This window comes from Periplaneta americana, chromosome 5, assembly GCF_040183065.1.
Source record: "Periplaneta americana isolate PAMFEO1 chromosome 5, P.americana_PAMFEO1_priV1, whole genome shotgun sequence".
Classification (NCBI taxonomy): Eukaryota; Metazoa; Arthropoda; class Insecta; order Blattodea; family Blattidae; genus Periplaneta; species Periplaneta americana.
This window is the reverse complement of record NC_091121.1, coordinates 58,981,569-59,004,816: the sequence shown is the minus strand read 5'-3', so window position 1 is coordinate 59,004,816 and position 23,248 is coordinate 58,981,569. Positions and strand designations below refer to the sequence as shown.

The following is a 23,248-nucleotide window of genomic DNA, read 5'->3' as shown; positions in this document are numbered from 1 at the left end:
AGACTAGCCAGTTGGCTCTTAGATTGAATGACTCTATGAATCGATGGATCTATACTAGCCAATTGGCTCTATGATAGTTCCATCGATCAACAAAAGTAGATATTGTTAGGGAGGGATTTTGTTTAGCCCAGTTAAGACAAGGTCATTTTAAAGCGGTTGCACTATCCAAGGAGTCTCATGGAGTTGAGTCGTGGCTACCAAAACCTGGGAGTAATGCCAGCCTCCCTGTCCTCCTGTCTCAATAGTATAGCTAATGGACCTGTCTGGTGTCTACGCCGTAACCTAGGATCATACTGGCCGAGGCCAGATATGAGCGGGTTGGGGTTAGCACGAACTTCCGCATACAGGTTCCTAGCCAGTCGAGCAATGAACTCGTCTATGGTTGGCAACTCTAGTTCATCATGGAACTTTCTTCTCGAGGCGACTCGGGGGAGATGGGTAATGAGTCGAATCACCTGGTTTTGGATAACTTGGAGTTTACGGAGATGGGACACTGCCGCAAACCCCCATGCGGGTGCGGCATAGGTAATGACGGCCCGTCATCCGGGCAGTGAGAAATTTAATAGCCGGTGACCATGCCGCGCTTAGTTGGAGACCCGAGTCCCGGTTCAGGTTACCACGTTCCGCCGCTATGGCCAGGGTTTCAGCGGAGAACTCGTCCGCCGAGCCCACCGTCAGACCCAAGGTCATTCAGCCGGAAAGCACAAAGCAAGACGACACGTCGGCAACGTTCTCGCCGCGGTCCGTACTAATAACAGCCAATCGGCTCACAGCTCCTCGGCTGACTCCCTCTGGCACTATAAATTAAGGAGCTAGGTACCCATAGATATGGGGAGAGAGACTTCTTTCTTGGACGTGAAAGGAGCAAGACGTGTCCTGAGGCCTTCTGATTGGCGCACCGGCGAAAGCAGCTACAGCGGACAACCAACCAGATTCCTCAGTGCTACAGCAGCAAGCGAGCGCAGCAGCCAAGCAGCTCTCGGCCAGGGAGGCTCGAGGCGCCGAGCATCGTACTTCTGTCGGCCAGGCGGCGGACACCTACGTAATCGGCACTTCTTAAAGAGCAGCCTATTGGTTCCATTGCCGCACCGGCGCTCAGCGCGAAGAAAGCCGCGCAGCCTACGGAGGGCTGTGCGCAGTAACTTCCCTAGGCCAGGCGGATCCCGGTCGGGGATTGGGTCCTCTCTCTCGAGGAGACCCCTAGCCGTCCTCGGCCCCTAGGCAGGCTTCCTGCTAGGGAGAGAGACTGTGCCTTCGTGCCGGAGTGACTGCCCAAAGGCAGGGCCTTCGGGCTAATTTGCTTTCCGCCCTCCACTCTTCTACTATTGCCCGGCCCTTCTGAGGGCTACGCAAATTTTCGTCCGGCCCTTATCAGGGCCAACGAAATTAGCGAACCAAACCGACGGTCCCCGGCGGGCTCCGCAACGCTTGTTGCGATCAGCTAACCGGGCTAGGCTTCGGCGACCGGTCGGGCGTAACTGCTGGGCTTCCACCCTTAGTGGGAAAGGGGCCTAGCAGGTTCTTACACTGCGGACAGAGTGCCGCTTAGGTTTCCCCCCCTGACAGGATCGAATCTCTAATTCGAATGGCTCCAGTTAAGAGCAACAAGGCCACGAACCATCCTACTGCAGGTGGCGTAAAGCGGTTGCTAGTTTGCACTAGCCAGACAGGGCCCACCACCTCCTACTTGCGCGTGTCGCGTCCCGCGCAGGTTACTCCTCCGCCCAGGCGTCGGAACCTGCGATCGGCTGGTCCTGTACGGACGCCGCCTGTCCCGGTCCCCGTTGCGGAGATCCTTGAGCTTCGTCCCCCTACCACCATCCCAGTCCCTTCAGGACTCCCGAGAAAGCCCACCCCTCCCAAGGTAGCTCCCAAGGTCACTGAGGTGACACGTATTGACTTGCCCGGTCCTAGCGGACTGAATAGCCGTGGTGTTACGGTCTTGGCTGATGAAGTGCCGCCGATTCCATCTGGGTCCGGCGCACTTCAGGTCATTAAGGCCAAAAAGAAGAAGGAGAAGGGCTCAGCTAGGACTGAGCAGGGCGGCATTCCTTCCGCTAGTGAGCTCACCAAGGAAGAGAGATCGGCTCTCTCTACCTTGGAGCAATTAGAGGCGGCGACTCTTCAAGTCGTGACCGAGGAGGCAGCACCCCCCGCCGAACCTGAGGCCCCACAGGAGACGGCTGCTGCCCCTGAGGTAGATCAGGCAGTTCCCCGCCCCCCTTCCCCAGCTCGTACTCACGTGTCGGAGAGTGAGGACGAGGAAGATGATGTTGAGACTGCCCTCACTAGGCGACGTGGTGATATCCCACCCGTTATTATTACGCCAGCCTTCACTGGCTCGCTGGGCCGACTGAATTTAGAGTTCAAGGCCGAATACGAACCGTTGGGCTTATGCTCGTACAGGGCGCACGGCGGGACGGCCGTGAAAACTGTTTGCGAAAGGGACTACGCAAATCTTTGCAGGTTCCTGACCGAACGGGGAGTAGCGTACAACTTGCTGCGCCCCAAGAACGACAAGCCTCTGCGATTCGTTCTAAGAGGAATAGATATTCACACAGATGAGGAGGACATCCAGGGCGACCTGGAATTCCAAAGCATAATCGTCCGGCGAGTGACGAGGATGCATTCATCAACCACAAAGGCCAAACTCCCAATGGTCATTGTCGATGTGGAGAATTCCCCCGAAACCCGGGATAGAATGAGAGCCTTGCGTCAGTGCTGCCTGATGAGGGTAACAGTTGAGGACTACGTCCCCAGCAAGCGCCCGCCTCAGTGCAGCAACTGCCAGTGGTACTACCACACGCAGGCTAGCTGCAAAGCGCAGCCTATGTGTCGAGCTTGTGCACGCCCCCATAAGACTAAAGATTGTCGCAAGCCGCATGATGTCCCCGCTACATGCGCACTCTGTACTGGCGCTCACACCGCCAATTACGGAGGGTGTCCTGTAGCACTACAGGTTAGAGATGCCACGGAAGGAACGAGCAGGGCTGCCCGACGGAGGAGGGCAGAGCTCGAGGAACAGCGGACGCTCCAATACGAGTGGCTCCGGCAGCAGCGGGTGGAGCGAGCTGCGAGGCAGCAGCAGCTGTTCCGAGAACAGCAGCCGCAGCCACAGGCTCGCGCCCCTGTGCAGGGGCCCCGTGCGGAGCGACGCACGGAACTCGGCCGGTCCGCCAACAGCAGCAGCAGGCGGACATCCCTTCGCTTTTGGAGGTGCCCGTTGCCGCGCCTCTGTGGTCCACCGTGGCAGCGACAGCCCCCCAAACTGCTGCCAATAATGTAGGACCCCTTTCTCAGCGCCCTAAGCGCAACAGGGGCAGCAGAAAAGCCACGAAGGCTACCACGGTAGAGTCCATCTCCTCCCCTGTCCCACAGGCCCAGCAGGAAGCTATTGCAAGCACCTCAAAAGGCCCGACCGGTCAAGGCGCGACCTTGGACCAAGTTCAGCACTTTGCCGAGGCGTTGCAATTAGCAAACCCTAACCTCCCGCTCGCCCCAATACTAGAAGGATTAACCAGAGTGATAGTTCTCCTTATGGAGAATCCTATGTCTGCCCTCCCGGAGATATTTAAGCTCCTAACCTCCCTCGTTTCTCTCAATGGCCAGACGAAGTGACGGAGTTGCTAGGATGTGTATATGGAACGCCAGGGGCCTTAGACATAATAGACATGAGTTCAGGGCTTTCCTAGACGCTAATAATATAGACGTAGCATTTATAACAGAAACGTTCCTGACACCCCAAGTAAATTTAAGATGCGCGGGGTTTAAAGTCTATAGACAAGATAGAGCGGGTAGAAGAGGCGGAGGTGTAGCGGTGTTCGTTCGTTCTATGATCGCGCACTGTGAGTATCTCCTTCCCCAGCTAGCGGCATTAGAGGCAGTGGCTATTAGAGCCTACATAGGCAGACTCCCTTTTCTGCTTATGGCTGCCTACAGTCCTCCGGGCATACTAAATGAACGCGATTTAGATATAGTGACAAGTCTATCCGATAGATTCGTAGTCGCCGGCGACCTCAATGCGAAGCACGCTAGCTGGAACTGTCAACGCCCCAATCGGCAGGGCGATAGGCTTTTTCTTAATTCTACAGGAAACGGATACGTCGTGATGGCCCCTAGGGAACCCACACACGTACCGGATGCTGCAAATCAACTGCCTGACATAGACATTGCTCTGGTGAAAGGTCTCACAACTAGAGCGAGACTAACAACCCTGGATGATCTTCCGTCTGACCACCTACCGGTGATAATGGAGATCATGCACCCAGTCGAACTCTCCCCAACCGCTGAGAAATTCAACTACAAGGCGGCAGACTGGGTGTTCTTTCAAGACCAGGTAGCCGCTACGCTTCCACCACTCCCCCCTGAAGTCACTCCGGCAGGGATAGATAGGTCAGTTAGCGACCTGACGGAGTGCATAAAGAAGGCAATGGTTGCTGCAATACCGAAACGGTCTTCACAACCGGGACGGATGCAGCTCCCAGCCTATATTAGAGACCTAAAGATCGCCCTCAATAGAGCAAGAACATTGTGGAAGCGTACTAGGTTAGATCAACATAGAATAGAAATGAACCGCTTGCGCAGGCGGATCAGTGAGGCGGTCCACGAAACGGTCGTGGATGCTTGGAAATCCAAGGTTGAAACGATGGACAGCAGAAACATGTCAGATGTCTGGCGTGTATCTCGAGCGCTGTCCAATCCGTCTCAATCTATTCACCCATTAGTAGTCGGTCGAGATGTCACGGCCTTTACTCCTGAGGAGAAGGCTACCGCACTGGCAGACGTTCTAGAGACCACTTTTCAACCCGTGGAACAAAATTTAAACTTGCCCCATATCAGAGCTGTTGAGGAATCGGTTCGAGACCTCCTTAGCAGGGAGCCGGAAAATGGGATACGACCTACGAACACCCACGAGGTCGCCCATTTCATTCGTCGCCTCGGCCCTCATAAGGCCGCAGGAGCCGACGGTATCCAAGGAATTATATTGCAGCATCTCCCAAGGTCAGCTATGAAGCGCATAGCAGAGATAATTAATAACATCTTGGCTTCCGGTCACTATCCCATTCCCTGGAAAGAAGCTCACGTAGTTCTCTTTCCAAAGCCCGGAAAGGATAAGACGAATCCAAGCAACTATAGGCCTATTAGTCTCCTCAGTTGTCTCAGCAAACTGGCGGAGCGGGTCATACATAGACGCCTCACTGAAGTAGTATTGCCCCAAATCAGGAACGAGCAATTCGGTTTTCACCCTGGTCGTTCCACTACACTCCAGGCACTCCGCATGACGGAGGACATTACCTGGGCTATGAGCACGAAGCGTGTAGTAGCTGCAGCTTACCTGGACATCGAGCGAGCATTCGACAAGGTTTGGCATGAGGGACTCCTCGTTAAGTTACTGGGCATGGGAGTCCCAGATGGAATGATACGCCTCATTTCTAACTACCTCCGAGGCCGTACATTCAAAACCCATGTAGGCACTAGTTTCTCCACCCCCCGTGAAATTCACGCAGGAGTCCCACAGGGTTCCATTATCGGGCCCATACTTTTCAATATATTCATTAATCACCTCCCGTTTCGCTATATCCACGGCAGAAGTAGTCATCTGTATATCTATGCAGACGACACTGCCCTCTTGGCGATGGGCAAAACCTATAGATTAGCGTCCCGTAGATTGCAGTCGATCTTAGATCACCTCCAGCCTTGGTTCCACGACTGGAGAATCAAGGTCAATGTAGAGAAATGTCAGGCCATACTCTTTTCACTAAGAGCGAGGCTCGAAGACATACCACCACCACCCACACTTTTCGGACGAGAAATGCCGTGGATGAACCAAATTAAATATTTAGGGATCATTATGGACTCTCATCTCAACTTCCGAGATCACATCCAATCCCTTCTTCGTAAGGCCAACGGGCTGATAGTTAGACACTATCCCATTCTGGCGGCCTTAACTCCTGACACCTGAGGGTAGGACTTACCATGTATAAGGCCCTCATTCGCTCTGTCATTACCTATGCCGCACCCGCATGGGGGTTTGCGGCAGTGTCCCATCTCCGTAAACTCCAAGTTGTCCAAAACCAGGTGATTCGACTCATTACCCATCTCCCCCGAGTCGCCTCGAGAAGAAAGTTCCATGATGAACTAGAGTTGCCAACCATAGACGAGTTCATTGCTCGACTGGCTAGGAATCTGTATGCGGAAGCTCGTGCTAACCCCAACCCGCTCATATCTGGCCTCAGCCAGTATGATCCTAGGTTACGGCGTAGACACCAGACAGGTCCATTAGCTATACTATTGAGACAGGAGGACAGGGAGGCTGGCGTTACTCCCAGGTTTTGGTAGCCACGACTCAACTCCATGAGACTCCTTGGATAGTGCAACCGCTGTAAAATGACCTTGTCTTAACTGGGCTAAACAAAATCCCTCCCTAACATTATCTACTTTTGTTGATCGATGGAAATCTAATAGAGCCAATTGGCTAGTATATATCCATCGATTCATAGAGACATTCAACCTAAGAGCCAACTGGCTAGTCTCTGATATTGAGACAACTCATCCTGCCTAAGGTTTTTCCGTGGTTTTCCTAAGGCGCTAAGGCAAATGTCGGGATGAGCCCTAAAAGAAATGGGCCACGGACCTGCACTCATATCCCCATTAATCTTCCTAATTACTTAAATTAATTAACTAATTACATCTGTCCCCCCTCTTCGTAATTGAGCCATCATATAGCCAAATGGCTTGTCTCAAAATTGAGACGATCAACAAGGCTCATGATAACAATCACCTCCTACATAATAGCCAAATTGGCTAGTCTCCTATACATGAGACAACTCATCTCGCCTAAGGTATTCCGTGGTTTTCCTCAGGCGTAAGACAAATGTCGGGATGAGCCCTATAAGAAATGGGCCACGGACCTATATGCCCTTCCCCATATATATTCCACCCTTATTATAAATGATGTATGCCCTAGTTCAGATAATATTAATAGTCTATTAAATATACGAGGTCACTCAATAAGTCGCAAATTGAAAGGACAGGGACCTCTCAAATTGCAGATTAGATTTCACGGTGCTTCTTCCGACGGCCTTCACCTGCTTTGTCATCGAACAACAGATGACGGCGTCTTGCCATCCTAACGGCAAACACCAGCCAAATCCTCCTCGCCCCGTTCTGTGATCAATTGATCAATCTCACCCACAGATATCACTTAACCCTGAAGATGAGGAAGATGAACATCCTCGAAATGTCGGTGGATCACCAACTTATGACCTGGCTGGAAGCCCGAGAAAATTTCGAATTATCACGTCGCCAGGAAAGCTTCAGTAGTTATTTCAAATTTTAACTAATTAACAGCAAAAAAGTCACATTAAAAAAAATTAGGGTTAAGCCCTTTTATCTAAACACCATCGATATGATATGATATGATATTCATTGATTTATTCATTCATAGTTTTCTGCCTTTCTCTTAGTCTCTGCGTATGATCCCTATATCTTAATGTTGTCTATCATCTGATATTTTCTTCTGCCTCGAACTTTTCTCCCATTCACCATTCCTTCCAGTGCATCCTTCAATAGGGAGTTAATAATATAATATATGGTAATATGCGTAATATTATAAAATTTTTTGGGGAAAAAAGCCAGCAGATATATATTTTATATACTATATTTTTTTTCAACAAAGAGATAGCTGCTAGTGCTGTAACTGATTTAATTAGACACACATGTTAAACTCTTACTTATCTTATCATGCTTGTCTAGATAGTAAATATTAAATATGTGGTATTTTTTCTCAGTGTTCCACATAAGCAGAGAAGAGTTGTACAACATGTGTGAGAATAGAGAAGCTCTCCTACAAATTTCACAGAAATTCACAGAAGACACTCTGAAGTGTATTCTGAAGAGAGCATCGGGATCAGACAGCATTGAATTAGTGGATTATGAAGTGACAGGAAGCTCGATACGTGGGGGGGACAGTTTTCTCAGCACCCTCAGTAGAATTCGAGTGGAGGGCAAGATTAATAATACTCCACACACTCTGGCATTAATTGTGAAGGGCCTGCCAGCCAACATAGGAAGAAGAAAGACGTTTCGGTCGACGCAATTCTTCCGGAATGAAGTGGTCTTCTACAACAAGGTACCATATTGTTATGACCTTCCCCTACAGTTATGGGGTGAGCTCTGTATTTCATTTGTATAATTTCCCAGGACTATGTAAATTTTACATATATATATATATATATATATATATATATATATATATATATATATAAAATTGACTACTCATTTTTTAGTGGAGAAATAAGAATCACTACATTGAATTGTATCCTTTAAGAATATTTGTATTAAATGTTAGCTACTTGTACAGTGATGATTTTGAGAATTATGTCATTATAAAAATAAATATTTCGTGAAACTGGGCACATAGGATAAGCAAATGTACTGGTTGTGGCTGTACACTGTACTAATACTGTTAGCTTTCTAATTGTAATTTCCAGAAACGCATCCTTCTAATTTATCTGGTAAAATTATGGTGACGACTGAAATTTATTAGTGCACTATCTTCGTGAAGTACTGTACAACTTCTATATGTACAGACTATTAAATGTGGATGAATTCTCATAGTTTGAGACTTCTCCTAATTATCATACAAAAAATCTGTAAGAGTTTTTAATCTAATCAGAACTGTTGATTATCTTTTTTTTTTCTATGTTGTTAAGATAAATCGGCAAATTAATTAAATCCCAACTCCATTTCTCATTTATCTACTATGATATGATTAGAGTACCTATTATAAATAAATATATGTGTTACATCATCGTTTACTTCCTTATTAGAAGCTGTGGCAAATCAATACAAATTTTCACTTCCTTAACATAGAAGAAAGTATAATTGCATGGGCAAAATGCAAAGTTGGGCATGAATAACCAGTCTGCCTTATCTTGCCAGACATTTGCACTCACCTGGTCTGAAACTATTCTTTCTCCTATACTGAAACTATTTTTCCTCCTATACAGAGCCATTCCATCACATCATTTTCACTTTCATTATATCACATTAATTAATTTATGGGAACATTAATCTCAGAGCAAGTGAGAAGAGGTGAGCCAGTTATTCATGTACAACCCAGTACGTATGCAGTTAATAGATACTGTATTCCTTTTTCATGATTTCATGTTATGACAAATCTATATCAATACAAATAACACAAGTCATAAATATCGTAGGAACTTCTACTTCGATTCAAATTACCTACACTTGAATTATGTAATTATTTTATTTTTATCTTTATATTTTTCACTTTACTGCAAATCTTGGTCTCAAATTATAAGTCATTTAATTTACTGTAAATTTCAATTTATGTAAATTATTTCCTTGTAAGGCCAACAGTATATTGCATTGGACATTGTCTCAGATAGGACGGTTTTGTCTCGAACTGTTCAATGTCTGCCATATCTTGCCAGACATTTGCACTCACCTGGTCTGAAACTGTTCTTTCTCCTGTACTGAAACTATTTTTCCTCCTACACAGAGCCATTCCATCACATCATTTTCACTTTCATTATATGACATTAATTAATTTATGGGAACATTAATCTCAGAGCAAGTGAGAAGAGGTGAGCCAGTTATTCATGTACAACCTAGTACGTATGCAGTTAATAGGTACTGTATTCCTTTTTCATGATTTCATGTTATGACAAATCTATATCAATACAAATAACACAAGTCATGAATATCGTAGGAACTTCTACTTCGACGGTTTTGTCTCGAACTGTTCAATGTGATGGTGATTACACGCATTTCTATGAGGCTGCAGCATACTGCATCAGACATTCGTCCCAGATCGAATAATAATAATAATAATAATAATAATAATAATAATAATAATAATACATAACTGGAGGAAAGGAATTGGCCACCCTACCCCATTATCGCCTGGCCTAGTTGCCTCATAAGTGGTGCCTTCTTGGTATCACTTATGAGTTCAGATCTGTCTTCGGACAGTTGACAAAACAACAATTTATTCATCTCTTAGAAATACTAACTTTTACACTGAAATTATCAGATGTATTTTGTTTATATCTAGTATTTACTAATAATAAACTATGGTGCGCGGTAGAAAGAGCATAAGTCATGAACTGCAAGTTGTAAGTAGAGCAAAACAAACTTTGACGTCAGGTCCAATATCATTATGATGAGCTGCAAAACAAAAATTCTACAGCATTATAAAAGTGGATAAATATATGCCCTTTATATCATCTGAAGAAGCACATTTTTTGTATTCACATGGAGGTCATAATTCAAAACCACCCTTTTCTGACTTATGACCTTTTTACCGCGCACCATAGATATTAGAGAAGAAGTTTTGGAAATTCTTACTTGAGTAATAATTGTATTTGCGTAAATGAAATGTTTTCCTCCCTATCTATTCGGATTTTTATGAATTTTTGTTCTGTTTATGTATTCAAGTAAGGTCTGTCATCAACCATTGATATCAGTGCTATCCAATGGCGTAAGATGAGAGCAGGAGTCGCGTCATATGATTAGCTTATGTTGGTTTCTCTACAAATTCCACAAGAACCACAAACACTTACTATGAAAAAGTATAAAATCATAAGGAAAATAAATAAAGCACAAAACTAAGCTTCATCTCTAGGTTCATCTTTTTCATCTCATTAGGAATACTACCAAGTCCTTAGTACAATACACAGTCCTAAAATCGTCCAAATTTATATATTTTTTATTATTCATGTATTTACCAGGATCATAATTTCTAAGATAGGTTAGTTACGAAGACCAGAGATAAGAACACTGAAAAAAATCATTTTCTTTCAGAAGAAGAATAACGTTTCACAATTAACGACACCTGCAGGTCCAATGATGCAACTTTCTCTACACTCTTCTTTGCAATGTGAAATCGAAGCCCCTACGAGCATGCAAAAATCGTGTTTCTTTTATTGGTTATTAAACAAAGCTGTATTAGTATTAATTGCTAGATTATCTAGCTTCTGTGGAATTGGTAATAGCGAATCCAAAGATTTGCCATGAGATTACTTAAAATTTACTTAAAAAATTCAGAAAATCTCGAAATAACTCAACTACTCTAATCGACCCAAGCAGGATTCGAACTCACTCTTAAGCATAGCCTCGAAGAGCGAGAGTCCCGCTCACTAACCCCCTAGACCAAGCTGGTGGCTCAGAATCATGTTACTTAAGATATATGATGAATAAAGAGGCTGTAGAATGGATAAATGGATTTTCTCCTGTAACTTGAGTTTTCCCTGCCATTTTCACGCCATCATTTCTATAATTTTGCAATAACATTATTTCATTGTGTATGAATATTCTTAAGAGACATAAAATAAAAAATTGCCAGTAATTATCTGCTGGTAATTGAACTCCTGCCTGATTGGCGATAAGTCATCAGCTGACTCAGACGTAGATGGGCCCTTTTGTCTTGCATAAAGGAGCACAAAGAGTGTTGTATGTTTCAGGTTCTCCGAAAATTAATGGAGTTTCAAGAAAAGAAGAAACCGAAAAAATCATTCCAGGAAATTCCTCGGTAAGAGATGAGACTTGAAGAATAATATAATATGCTATGATAGCATAGTATGAGTTAAATTGCCAGCTTTTTTTTTTGCTTATATTTCTCTTCAATCAGCATCAAAATCTGCATGGGAATGCTCACTGCTTAATATTCTTTGCTGTCATCAAACCAAATTATAAATTGACAACTACCGATATATAATGTAGATGCACCGCTGGGCTAAAACCTCACTGCAATGCTGTTTTAAAACGTCACTTTATTCTTATGCTTATGTAAAAGTAATAAAAAAAGAACATGCCAATCCTCTCTTCCTTTCCATAGGAAAAACTGCTCTATTTGTTTTAGCCTGACAACAATGGACATATCATCAATGGACTTTGTGCACCAGTCATTATAGAGAATTTTCGCGGAATGGCAGAGAAAGAATATTCGGATGATGATGATGATGATGATGATGATGATGATGATGATAATAATAATAATAATAATGACGACGACGACGATGATGATGATGATGATGATGATAATAATAATAATGACGATGACGACGACGATGATGATGATGATGATGATGATGATGATGATGATGATGATGATGATGAAAATACGTTCAGTGGCATGTGTAGTCAGAATTTACTTTTGTTGAGTAAAGTGAGTATTTGATAGTGCTGAAGTTTTCTTATTGCATGTCGGAGAAATATGAATTTTAGAAAACTTATATTTACACAAAAAATTAATAATATGAAAAAAAAAATTGTAAAAAACGAGTGGTTGGAAGAAATCCCATTTTAAAGAAAAGTGACAAGGTGACTTATGTTTATCGTATATACTACAAATGTGATATTGATCATTCCAACAAGAGAACAGGCGATGTTAACCATTAAATTAGACAGCAGAAAGCATTTGGCATTTCAAAACAGTGCAGTTTTTTAAACCAAAAGATAGCTATATTTAGAACGAAATTATTGGTTCTTAACATTATTTTAACTAAAGGCTGGTACTTGACTGTTCGTCTTTCATCCATAAGAAGCAGTTGTGTAGACCAATTTACCAGCAGAGTCATTGTCCAGGATGTGCCATAGTTGGCTGGTCTAAGCTACATCCATGAGATGAGATGAAATTTATTGGGATGTCACAGGGAAACCGGAGCTCCAGGAGAAAGTCCTTGTGTTACCCAACACAAGTTATAAATTGGGAGCACATGAGGGTCAAACCTGGGTCCACAGGGTTGTAAGTCCAGCATTCTAGCCACTAGACAACCGTATCGGCTCTAACATTTCACACATTAAATTTAAGCATTAGGCCTACTATTCTTTCGAAATTTGAGAGTGTACAACCAAAGTAAATAGAATAATATTTCTAATTCTAAAACAACTAATGAAATAACGTTAGGACTTACGAAGGTAGCAGTTGTAGCTCTTGCGTTTGTAGATTATTTAATGGCATAAATTAAAGTGAAATATTACTTTTCTCCAACAACAGATGCTGGAAGCAAAGGAACAAACCAATATTAGTTACTGGAACATATATTAGCAAAAGATTCTATTAACATGGGTTTTTTTTTTCAACATAAAGTAGAATCTATTTAGACGATTTCATACACTGCAACTACCCACTTATCTCTTCTTTGCTGATAGCTTTTCTACTCCAAAAACATATTTTCCCCAAACGAACCTCAATTAAGAAGTCTTACATTTGTTATATTGCGGTGACTCAAACATCTTAAAAATCTGCAAATAATACTCTTCAACATGCTTTTTTTCCTTGTTAGAATCTGACTACCACTTTTCGAGTTATTAAGTATAAAAAATGCGAAAATATTCTACTTCATTTAAAGTCTACGTAAGTAATGCCTTCTTCCGTTATTGGCTGACAATTAGGAAGGAGGAGGTAAATAGTATATTGTGTCATTCTTTAAGATTGACGCATGCGTAGACCAACAGAATTTTCTAAGTTGTTCCCCTATAGTTTCATGAATCAGACTACAGACACGTTTGTGCATTGTTCCAGCTGTCTGTATGCTCTGGCAGATGGTGAAAACGACTTCGTAGTGATGGAGGACGTGTCAATTTCTGGGTACGTGTCAGGAGACAGGAAAGAAGGGCAGAACTTGGACCACTGTGTGGCTGTGCTGCAGGTACTCGGCAGATTCCATGCTTTGTCATTGGCCATGAAGCACCAGGATCCACAGGGCTTCAGCATGCTGTCTGCTAGTCTAGAGGTGATAGTTTAATTCCAGCTGAAGGTGATGAATTTTTAAAGGCAATATAAACCCCTAAGACTGCTTCCTTTGAAAGAGAAGTGAAACCGGAGTTATCATGTCGAAAACAATCCTGTACTTGAATGAGAGGTTCTAGGCACATTTTTGCTATCATCATATAATTTCGGGCAATGAATTCCTCCTCACAGATGCCAGCTCAGAAATAAATTAGACTGTCAGATTAATAGAGTTTAGAAAGACTTCAATTGATCTTATCTGGAGGCTTTAGAAACAGTCTTTTTTTCCGAAATAGACGCTACCTCCTCCCTTTTTTTTTTTTTTGTACATGATTCTCTCCAATCACAGAGCTTCACGAATAAGATATTCAAAGTTGTTTGCAGCACCAGCATGTAAGATTGTAAGTTCCATTGTCAGCATACATCTCTTTCTTATAATTGGTTGCATCATTAGAGCCTTTCGTAAATTGCTTTCATTTAGCTCTCATCCACTACAATAGATTTAGATTTAGATGATATTTGACATGGAAGTAAGCTTCTATGTATGTCAGTATGTTTACTTTTTATGTGCTCTAGGATTCCATACCGGATGATATTGTAGAAGTATTTGGAACTTTTGTGATAATGCTAGGATTTCATTTATATTTACCTAAATCGAACATCAGTGAGCTCTGCAAATGAAAATAATCACAAATAATTGTAATTTAAAAACAGTACCGTAACATAACACCATCATTTTCTATGCACATATGCTATATTATTATTTATTGTTATTATTTTATTTTTTACTAATAGCGGGTATTTGATTGGTCATCATTCACCCATATGAAGCCAGTTGTGTAGACCAATTTACTGACGTCATTGTCCAGGGATCCAGCATTTTCGTCATAAATTTTTTGACATGCGGAATTTTCGTCACACATTACATTTTCGACACAAACCTCATCGTTACACATTACATTTTTTTCGATACTTAGTACTTCACTGTTACTGTTTACTACAAATTAAACACTTCTAGTGGGGTCAAGAGGCACTGCTACTCACTTTATGTAGAATTTCTTTAAGCAGCTTTGTTACGTACTTCATTGTTTACTGTTTACATATAGCAGTTATAGTTCATTGCGTCTCGGAAACATTTAAAATTGTTAGTGATATTGTGAGTGACATTTAAATTGTGAGTGATATCGAATTCTACATTTAAATTACGGGTGAAGAATTGAGATTCACAAGAACAGGATGCGGGTGCAAAAAATTAATTTACAGAGATTACATGTATACGAAGCACCACAATCAATGAAATGGTATTGTATGGCGGTGTGATTTCTTTACAGAATGTTCTGTTTGTATCAGCATTTCCCATGACCGTCAGACAGTTACCAAGGAACCAGCTGAGCACTGAAACCATGTTCCAGATTGGGGCAGAATACAAGCCAAAGAACGTACTGAAAGAAGCAGCAAGTACATCAAGAGAGCCGATTGCTTCCACTATGTAGAGGGATATCTTTCGATCTGCTGATAGAAAATGTAGATGATTTATTGTCTGCAATCCTTAACCATGTTGAACATAACTAGCCTAAGTATATCAGAGATCTAGACACAGTAAAGAACACCAACAATCAGTTTTCCCTCCAAATATCTGAAACTGATCAACATACTCTTCACAATTTACCGAGAACAACTAATACGTGCGAAGTATGGCATAGGAGAATTAATACCGTGATGAAAAACCACATCCTTCATTTTTTCATGTTCTTCAATAGCTACAGGATGAGGTAGTGGTAACTGATCGAGACATTGAAAGATTCTGAAGTCTGGCTTCTCACCCACCAAGAAGAAAAGAAAGTATCTAAATACAGATGCCAGGATTTCTAAGATTGTGGAATGCTATGAGAATTATAAGAATAGTGACGATATTCTCGGCTATCTACAAGTGATTGGGCACAATATTGCTGGAAATTTTTAGTTGTAAAATTATACAACTCACTCTGGAAGAATATAAATATTTATCTGTGATCAATTAGACATCGGATTTTTAGGCACTAAAAATTGCAGTTTTAGGCGCCTAAAATAAGCTCAAAATTTGTAAAATTAGGCTCTATTTTAATGAAAAAAGGCATTTTAGGCACATCAAGGTATCATACTTATTTCTTTCACTGAAATTTTTAGTTATACACTAAAATACGCACAAAAAAGTATGTTTAAACATTAAAAAAGAATACTATATTATATTTATAAACAGAGCTGCACAAATTTAATATATTGAAACTAATGAAATAATGATTATTGATATCAAGATTACTCATTTTAAGTTATTGAAATTCAGTTCCATGCTCAGACTTTATTATAATTATCTGCACAGTACACCACCAGAATTTTTTCTAAATTCTCCACAGTTAACCTTTGCCTTTTGTCACTGAGAATCATTTTGAAAGCAGAAAAACTTCTTTCAACCGAAACTGATGTGAGAGGCGTAAATTTTAAATTAGGTACAATAGAAACATCAATACTTACTGGAACATTTACACTTTCCCCCGATATCACTCTTGATACTTTTTCCAACAATGAAAATCCTACATTCTTATTTAATACGTTGTCCCACTTATTTTTAACTTTTTTCCCAGTTTCGCCCAAAGCAGAATGTATGTTCACTTGAGCTTCCTTTACTATTGCTATTTGGCTACAAAGAGATTGTTTTTCACGTTCTAATTGTTCAAAGCTTGCAGGTATGAAAGAAAAGTTTGATGTTATGTAGGCAATATCGTTTTTCACTCGTGAGTCATTCAGACAATCTTTCACTGCTTTCACACACGCTGCACTATCAGTTTCAGGTAATTTATCAATAACTGTGACCACTTCTTTAAAATACTTAGAATAATACACCACTGACTGAATCCAGGTTCCCCATCGTGTAACAACCGGCTGAGGTGGGAGTGGGATATCTGGAAAGTTCTCTCTGAATATTGAAATCCTGGATGGGGCTTTACAAAAACATTTTTTTGTGTTAGAAATAAACGAATTGACAAGAGGAAATTCATTCCGGATTGTTTCAGAAACCCTGTGAAGGCCATGTGCTAGACAGGTTACATGCGTGAGGTTAGGATAAAATGTTTTAAGAAGTGGAGCTGCAGCAACCATGTATGAGGCAGCATCAATACAAAACAACAGAACTTTAGAATCGTCTATATTACCTGAATATAAAGACTGTAGGCCTTTATTTACAAAATAAGCAATGGCTTGGCTATTCACTTTCGAAAGTTCCTTAACACATACGAGGTGTGGAATCGAAGGTCCATCAGGACTAAGTTTTCCTACTACCATATTTGCTATATACCTATTCATAGGATCTGAGGTTTCATCCACAGAGACCCATATGTAAGAATCACCTATATCCTCCCGAATGGAAGCTAAAGTTTCATTGTATATTCTGTCTAAGTCGACTCAGATGGGATATTTTGTTTGCAGTATTTTTGTAAAAACTGTCTTAAAACCGGATTTTCAATTGCATTCCAGGGAATGTTAGCAGCAACAAACGCTCTGGTTAAATCAGCATAGAAATTGCTGCTGAGATTGGATGAAGTAGGCTGTGTTAGTAAAGTTTGTTGCAGTTGATTTTTCTGCTGAGCTTTAGCCTTATGAGCCGCTCCTTGCACATGCTGCTTTAGGTGGCACTTCTTTTCTTGCGAAATCTAAAAATGTAAAGTAAACTGAATTAAAATAAAATCCTAATTGTTGTATTGCCGTATTTCTATCACAAAGTTAGTGGGTTCGAACAATCAAAATTTTAATGACCTGCAAATACTTTAACTATCGGAATTTAAAAGGTTAAAGTGTAGTGGTCTTAAAAAGAATTATACCTCAGGATAGCTCAGTCAATGTATAAATATTAGAGGCCTACTCATTAAAATTAATAGAATTTATATATTTCAACTATTGTTACATACCTGTTTGCTACAAATCTTGCAGAATATTATTTTTCCATCATAAGTGAATTCTGAATATTCTGTTAGCCATTGCCGGATCAATGTAGATTTTGCACTTATATTTTTTGGCACTATCGCGTTAAACTTCACAGGAAAACGTCCTACCACTCAAAACTTCTCAACACAAATAAGGTGAGGGAAAGAGCAACTGTTAACGAGCATTCAAATGAACCGTTGTTATTGAGATTTAATTGGACAAAAATACAAAGTTCCACTTATTGTTGCATTTCCTGGTAGTGTTAATACTAGGAGGGCCATTCTTTTAAATATTTTGTAACGGTTTACCCTACTAATTCGCAGTTTTACGACTTTTCATAAATATTTCAAAAACACTCTTTCTCCAAAAATTGTGATTTTATGACACTCTGAAGGGCAGTACAGCTAATCGGTTTCAGACCGAAAACAGTCATTTTTATAGTATAGTATATCTCTGAATCGGTAGCAGCACATGTTGTGATTGTTGCCTGCTTCAAAACTAAGGTTGGTTCTTTGTCGGCATTTATGCCTCCAAACATATTAAATTCGGTGAAATCTATTGCGAGTGTCGTGAGATTCAAAACATTTTGTTCCCTTTATCAATGGTTTCATGGCCGGTATGAAGCAAACTTTCCACTTTTTAAATGCCTTAAATTTCGCAGTGAATGCATGTATAAATTATAAAAAGTAAGAGTAAAATGCGAAACTTTACAGTGAGTTAGGCATTTTTAGGCGAATATTAACAAATTAGGCTCTAATAACCGTTTTAGGGCATTTTAGGGCACTATAAAACTCTTTGAATACCCTTCAATTTCCATGAAACACAAATATTAATAATTATTTTTACTTTTCTCCTAAAGAAACAAAATAGGCATTTGCCCTAGAATCCGATGTCTGGATCATCTATGCCTGTGTTGAATTTTCCCGTGACGAAAACCACCATTGTGACCATTTTAAATGTGACTACTTGCCCAACATGACCAAAAACACACAGTGTGACCATACATACTATGACTAAAACAATGTGTTAATCTATACCTGTGGCAAAATTTCCGGTGGTAAAAACCCCTAAACCTCTTGTCCAGGGGATGCAACATAGGAGGCTGGTCTACCCTATATCCGCAATGAGATGAGATGATTGAGATTTGTTGGAATGCTGCAGGGGAACCGGAGCTCCTGGAGAAAACCCTGTGTTACCTGGCTTGCTCAGCACAAGTTCTAAATTAGGAGTATCTGGGGATTGAACTCGGGACCACAGGATTATAAGTCCAGCACTTTAGCCACTCGACCACTATAACGGATTTTGCTATTATCATCATCATCATCATCATCATCATCATCATCATCATCATCATCATCATCATCATCACCACCGCTACCATTATCACTGTCATCGTCATATTTCCTCACATTTTCACAAATCTGACATTTTGACCCAGTCTGCATCATTCTTATGAAAGTTCTGATTTCATACTAGATATTCACTAGCAGAGGGACTACTTATCACGTGTTAGCATGGTGCAAAGCCATTGCTTAATAAACACATGACGAACATAATAGAAAGGATATATGTGCCATCTGTCTTGGAGGGAGACAATTTTACTCTTCCTTATCAGGAACTGAACCCAGATTCGATGGATTTGTAGCTTGATGTACTCTCATTTGATTTACAGTAGAGGACTGTTATCTGGCCTGTTTTTCTTTAAATTATAAAACAATGTTGGTTTTTTCTTAAATACAGCAGTAGTCTACTATGAAAACTTGACCTACTTCTGTCAGTCTGATATAGCAGAAATTGATGCTCTTGAAATCTGACGACTTAATTGTCTTTTGTTTATATTTTCTTTAGGAAACGTACTTCTCACACGAGCTTAAGGGCTGGTATTCAGGTCAAATGAAGCGCTTCTGCAATGTGGCTATGGATGCAGTATCAAAAGAGTATCCAAACAGCATTTATGAGGAGAAGCTCAAGAAGTTTGCAGATGACACATTATATGATCGTCTGGTGGAGATGGCCCTCCCCAAGGAACCACATGCAGTCATTGGTCATGGTGACACATGGGCTCCCAACTTCATGTTCCGCTATGAGGGTGACAGCCGTAGTGCTCCAGTGGGCACATACATGATTGACTTCCAACTGGCACGCTATGCCTCCCCAGTGCTCGACCTGGCCTTCTTTCTGTTCTCGTGCACCACACAGGAATTGCGGACCACACACTACCAGCACCTCCTACGCACTTACTACCAGAGCCTAGCCGAGCTGCTGCAGGACCTGGGATCCGCCCCTGCTGATGTCTTTCCATATGATGCCTTCCAGAAAGAGATTGACACATATATTGCATTTGGGGTTGGCTTTTCTCTGGAGTCTGTGCCATTCTCCGTGATGGATGAGGAGGAGACCCCAAACCTAGACCTCATTGAGGGTGATAAGGCTATCCCCATCGAACAGATTTGGCACGTACATCCCATCAAAAGCAAGAAGGGGAGACTACGTCTGGCTGACAATATCAAATTTGCAGTTGATAACAACTACATCTAGCAGTTTAAGTTTATGAGATAGTCAGGTAGTTACAATGTAAAAGAAGGCCTTTTCTGAATTACTTTAGATTTCTAAAATAAAGCACTTGCTTAAGTAAGAATGTCACTTTATTTTTTGTTAATGTTGATTAATGTTTCTCACTCCAAACTAACTCTTACAAGGGAACACGATGTTTTAACGAAATTTGTACCAAATTTTAGGGTATGCATAAGTAGACTCTGCCATCAACATAGCTCAGGACGTAATACATTTGCCTGCTCATCCAGAGCTGCACTTGGGAGTGCTGATCAATAGGTTGGGTTTTTTCTCTAATGTTTTTCTCAACTGTAATGGAGATGTCAAGTAATCTCATGGCAATTCCTTGAACTCGTCTCGCTACCACCAATTAGGCCACTGGCATACCTCAGGTAGAAAGTGCATTTGTTTACTGATGAAGAGTTTCGCTCAGGAATGGGTTAAATTCTAGTTTGGGCTGATTACCTTGGGCTGATTGGGTTTTAATGTGAAACATTTGTTACGAAATTTCAACATATGACATCAGTTGCTTAGCAACGGATCATTCAGATGAAATATGGCAATTCTTATTCCATTTTAAATACTTGTAAATACAAACAAAATTTGGGCCGCCTGAATTTTCCAAGTCTCAGTTATAACATACTGCACATGCTCAATGCTTATTGAACATGCACAGTATGTTATAACTGGAACTTGGAAAATTAAGGTGGCCCAAATTTTGTTTCTGAGTCTGTACATATATATTCAATAAAGAAATTAAGGACAATAATCATTAATAATACAACACATCAATTATTGTATTACATTACAGTACGTCATTCTCAATCCTTATTAATAAGAACCAATTCATTGAAAATCTAAATATCACAAACCCAACCCAAAACGTGGAATAAATCACCAGTGTCTGTTTTCGATTTAAAACAAAGAGACAATATTTGTTCCTGAAAATGTTTACACATCATGTGTACCATTACTGAATAAATTGACTTGTACATGCTAAATATAAGGGAGGGGGAGAATCTAGGATAGTTCAGGAGGAATTGCTGCACATAGACAGAAGGCATGTCCAGGACCACTTTTTTTTTATCAGAGTTAATGAAAACGAGTTTTTCCTCTAAAATCTCGAAATCGAAGTTTTGCCGCACCACAATGCTTCCTCTTTATTTCATATACATAAATATAGAACTAAAAATATGAATTCTCTGCGTTTGTGTGAACCAAAATGTAAAACCAATGCAGCTTTTTATCATAGCATGAGTCAAGGTCCCAGATTATTAAACAAATTTTATTCCAATATTATTTTAACCACGAATCCTCTCCAAATTAATAAAAAAGTAAAAAAAAAAAATTGTATTGGATTTATAGTTTGGGTTTAAACATATTAAACACTATTTAATCTGTATTCACTCTCAATTTTAATTTTATTTTTGTCTCTATTGGAATCCTCTCCTGAGCACGAGTCTTACTCATTCAGGAGTGGGCTAGTTTATCTTTCATTGTATTCATTTCAAACTTACTATCAATAAAATAAATAAATAAATATGAAATAAATATGAAAAAGTAATAGGTACCTATTAATCTAAAAGCAACTGAAGATAGACAACTGCTTGCTAGTGAAAACTAGCAAAGCATGTTATCAGCAATGAAAGAAACGTTCCTTACAGTTCAAACTTCTCTTCATTACCAGTGTCATCCTGAAATTCCAAACACTGAAATGGAAAGACATGCGACAGAATCACTGTTAAGGTATCGCATACTATGGCCCTAGGATTCACACAGAAATGGATATCTGGGCGTTTCCTTGGGCGCCAACTGTCTCGTAAGGTAGCAACCTTCACATCTCACCACCCAAAGGCCCTTTTGGGGCCTATAATGGAATAGCTTTGGAAAAATAAAGGTTCGTTATGTAGACACAATTGATTTCTCAGTCAATTTTATTGTAAATATAAAACTTTTCTTCACATCATACATCATTATTGTCAGATGGCTCCAGCATTGCCTTGCTTCCATGAGGCCAAGTTGGAGCCACTGGAAGAGAGGAGAAAAAATCTGAGCAACATTTCCTGTATAAGACTCTAACATTGGAACTTGCAGGGTGAGAAAATGCGACTGACAGGGTGGAAAAAATCAATTTTAGCAGGTTATAGTTCATTCCTTTTGTCATTGCAATGATATATTCATAACAGTCAATCTTTATAGATCCCTCTCAGCATTAGAGTTGCACTGTCACTATGGAGTAAATAACACATGTCCTTAGGAAAGTAACAGCAGGATAAGATTTCAGTGGCTGAAGGGCCTCATTCCTTCCAAGGCTCAACTTTTAGAGTCTTACACTTAAATTCTGTTTATGGAATGTTTTTACAAAAATGTTTCACAACGAATCTGAACACAAGTGACTGAGGCATCACAGTTTCTGAGCACATGCACATGCATGCCGTCGGAAGTATGAATGTATGAATATATTTGTATATATATTTATATTTAGAAATAGTTTTAAAACTCTGTCTTTAAAATATGGACATAAAATAAATGGAAGTCAACACAACGTCAATGGTTAAAATTATTTTTTTTGTAAATAATTATCTAAAACTCTAGTTACGTCAGTCTGTGCATATTTTATTGCTACCATTACATTATGTGAAGCAACTGGAGCCCGCAAGCAAGATGTGTCCACAGCGACTCTATGCCATGACCATGCTGTGCAAGGCACCTGCTTAATGATGCAGATTAAGAAGGAATTTCTGCAATACTCGTATATCGAGAAGTTTTTGCAATGTCACATGGGCTCTCCAGCAGTGCTGCACCACACGTGGTTCGAGCTCTCTCTCTCTTTGTACACTGGAGGAACTAGAATAAAGAATCAGTCTACGTTGTCTCCCCGGTCTTTTGTGTGAGGGGCAAAGCCATTGGCCATACGCTGATAATGTGGCTTCCAGGAGCTACCAGGACGACTGTAATCCAGGTGGTCATATTCCAGAT

The 23,248-nt window shown here is 40.9% G+C and overlaps 2 protein-coding genes across 7 annotated transcripts in view; one reads left to right on the top strand and one right to left on the bottom strand.

Moving 5' to 3' along the window:
* Positions 1-22,622, top strand: part of LOC138699678 (uncharacterized) — a 26,747-nt gene extending 4,125 nt beyond the window's left edge. For 2 of the 3 annotated variants that reach the window (XM_069825734.1, XM_069825733.1), the window contains exons 2-5: positions 7,791-8,131; positions 11,490-11,557; positions 13,553-13,763; positions 19,565-22,622. In XM_069825734.1, the coding sequence (XP_069681835.1) occupies positions 7,823-8,131; positions 11,490-11,557; positions 13,553-13,763; positions 19,565-20,254 (1,278 nt within the window). In that variant the 5' untranslated portion in view covers positions 7,791-7,822 and the 3' untranslated portion in view covers positions 20,255-22,622. Of the gene's footprint in view, positions 1-7,790; positions 8,132-11,489; positions 11,558-13,552; positions 13,764-19,564 lie in introns of those variants that run through there. The other variant, XM_069825735.1, reaches the window with a different exon arrangement.
* Positions 22,186-23,248, bottom strand: part of drpr (multiple EGF like domains draper) — a 124,107-nt gene continuing 123,044 nt past the window's right edge. For all 4 annotated transcript variants that reach the window (XM_069825732.1, XM_069825729.1, XM_069825730.1 and 1 more), the window contains one exon: positions 22,186-23,248. In XM_069825732.1, coding sequence (XP_069681833.1) covers positions 23,130-23,248 — 119 coding nt within the window. In that variant the 3' untranslated portion in view covers positions 22,186-23,129.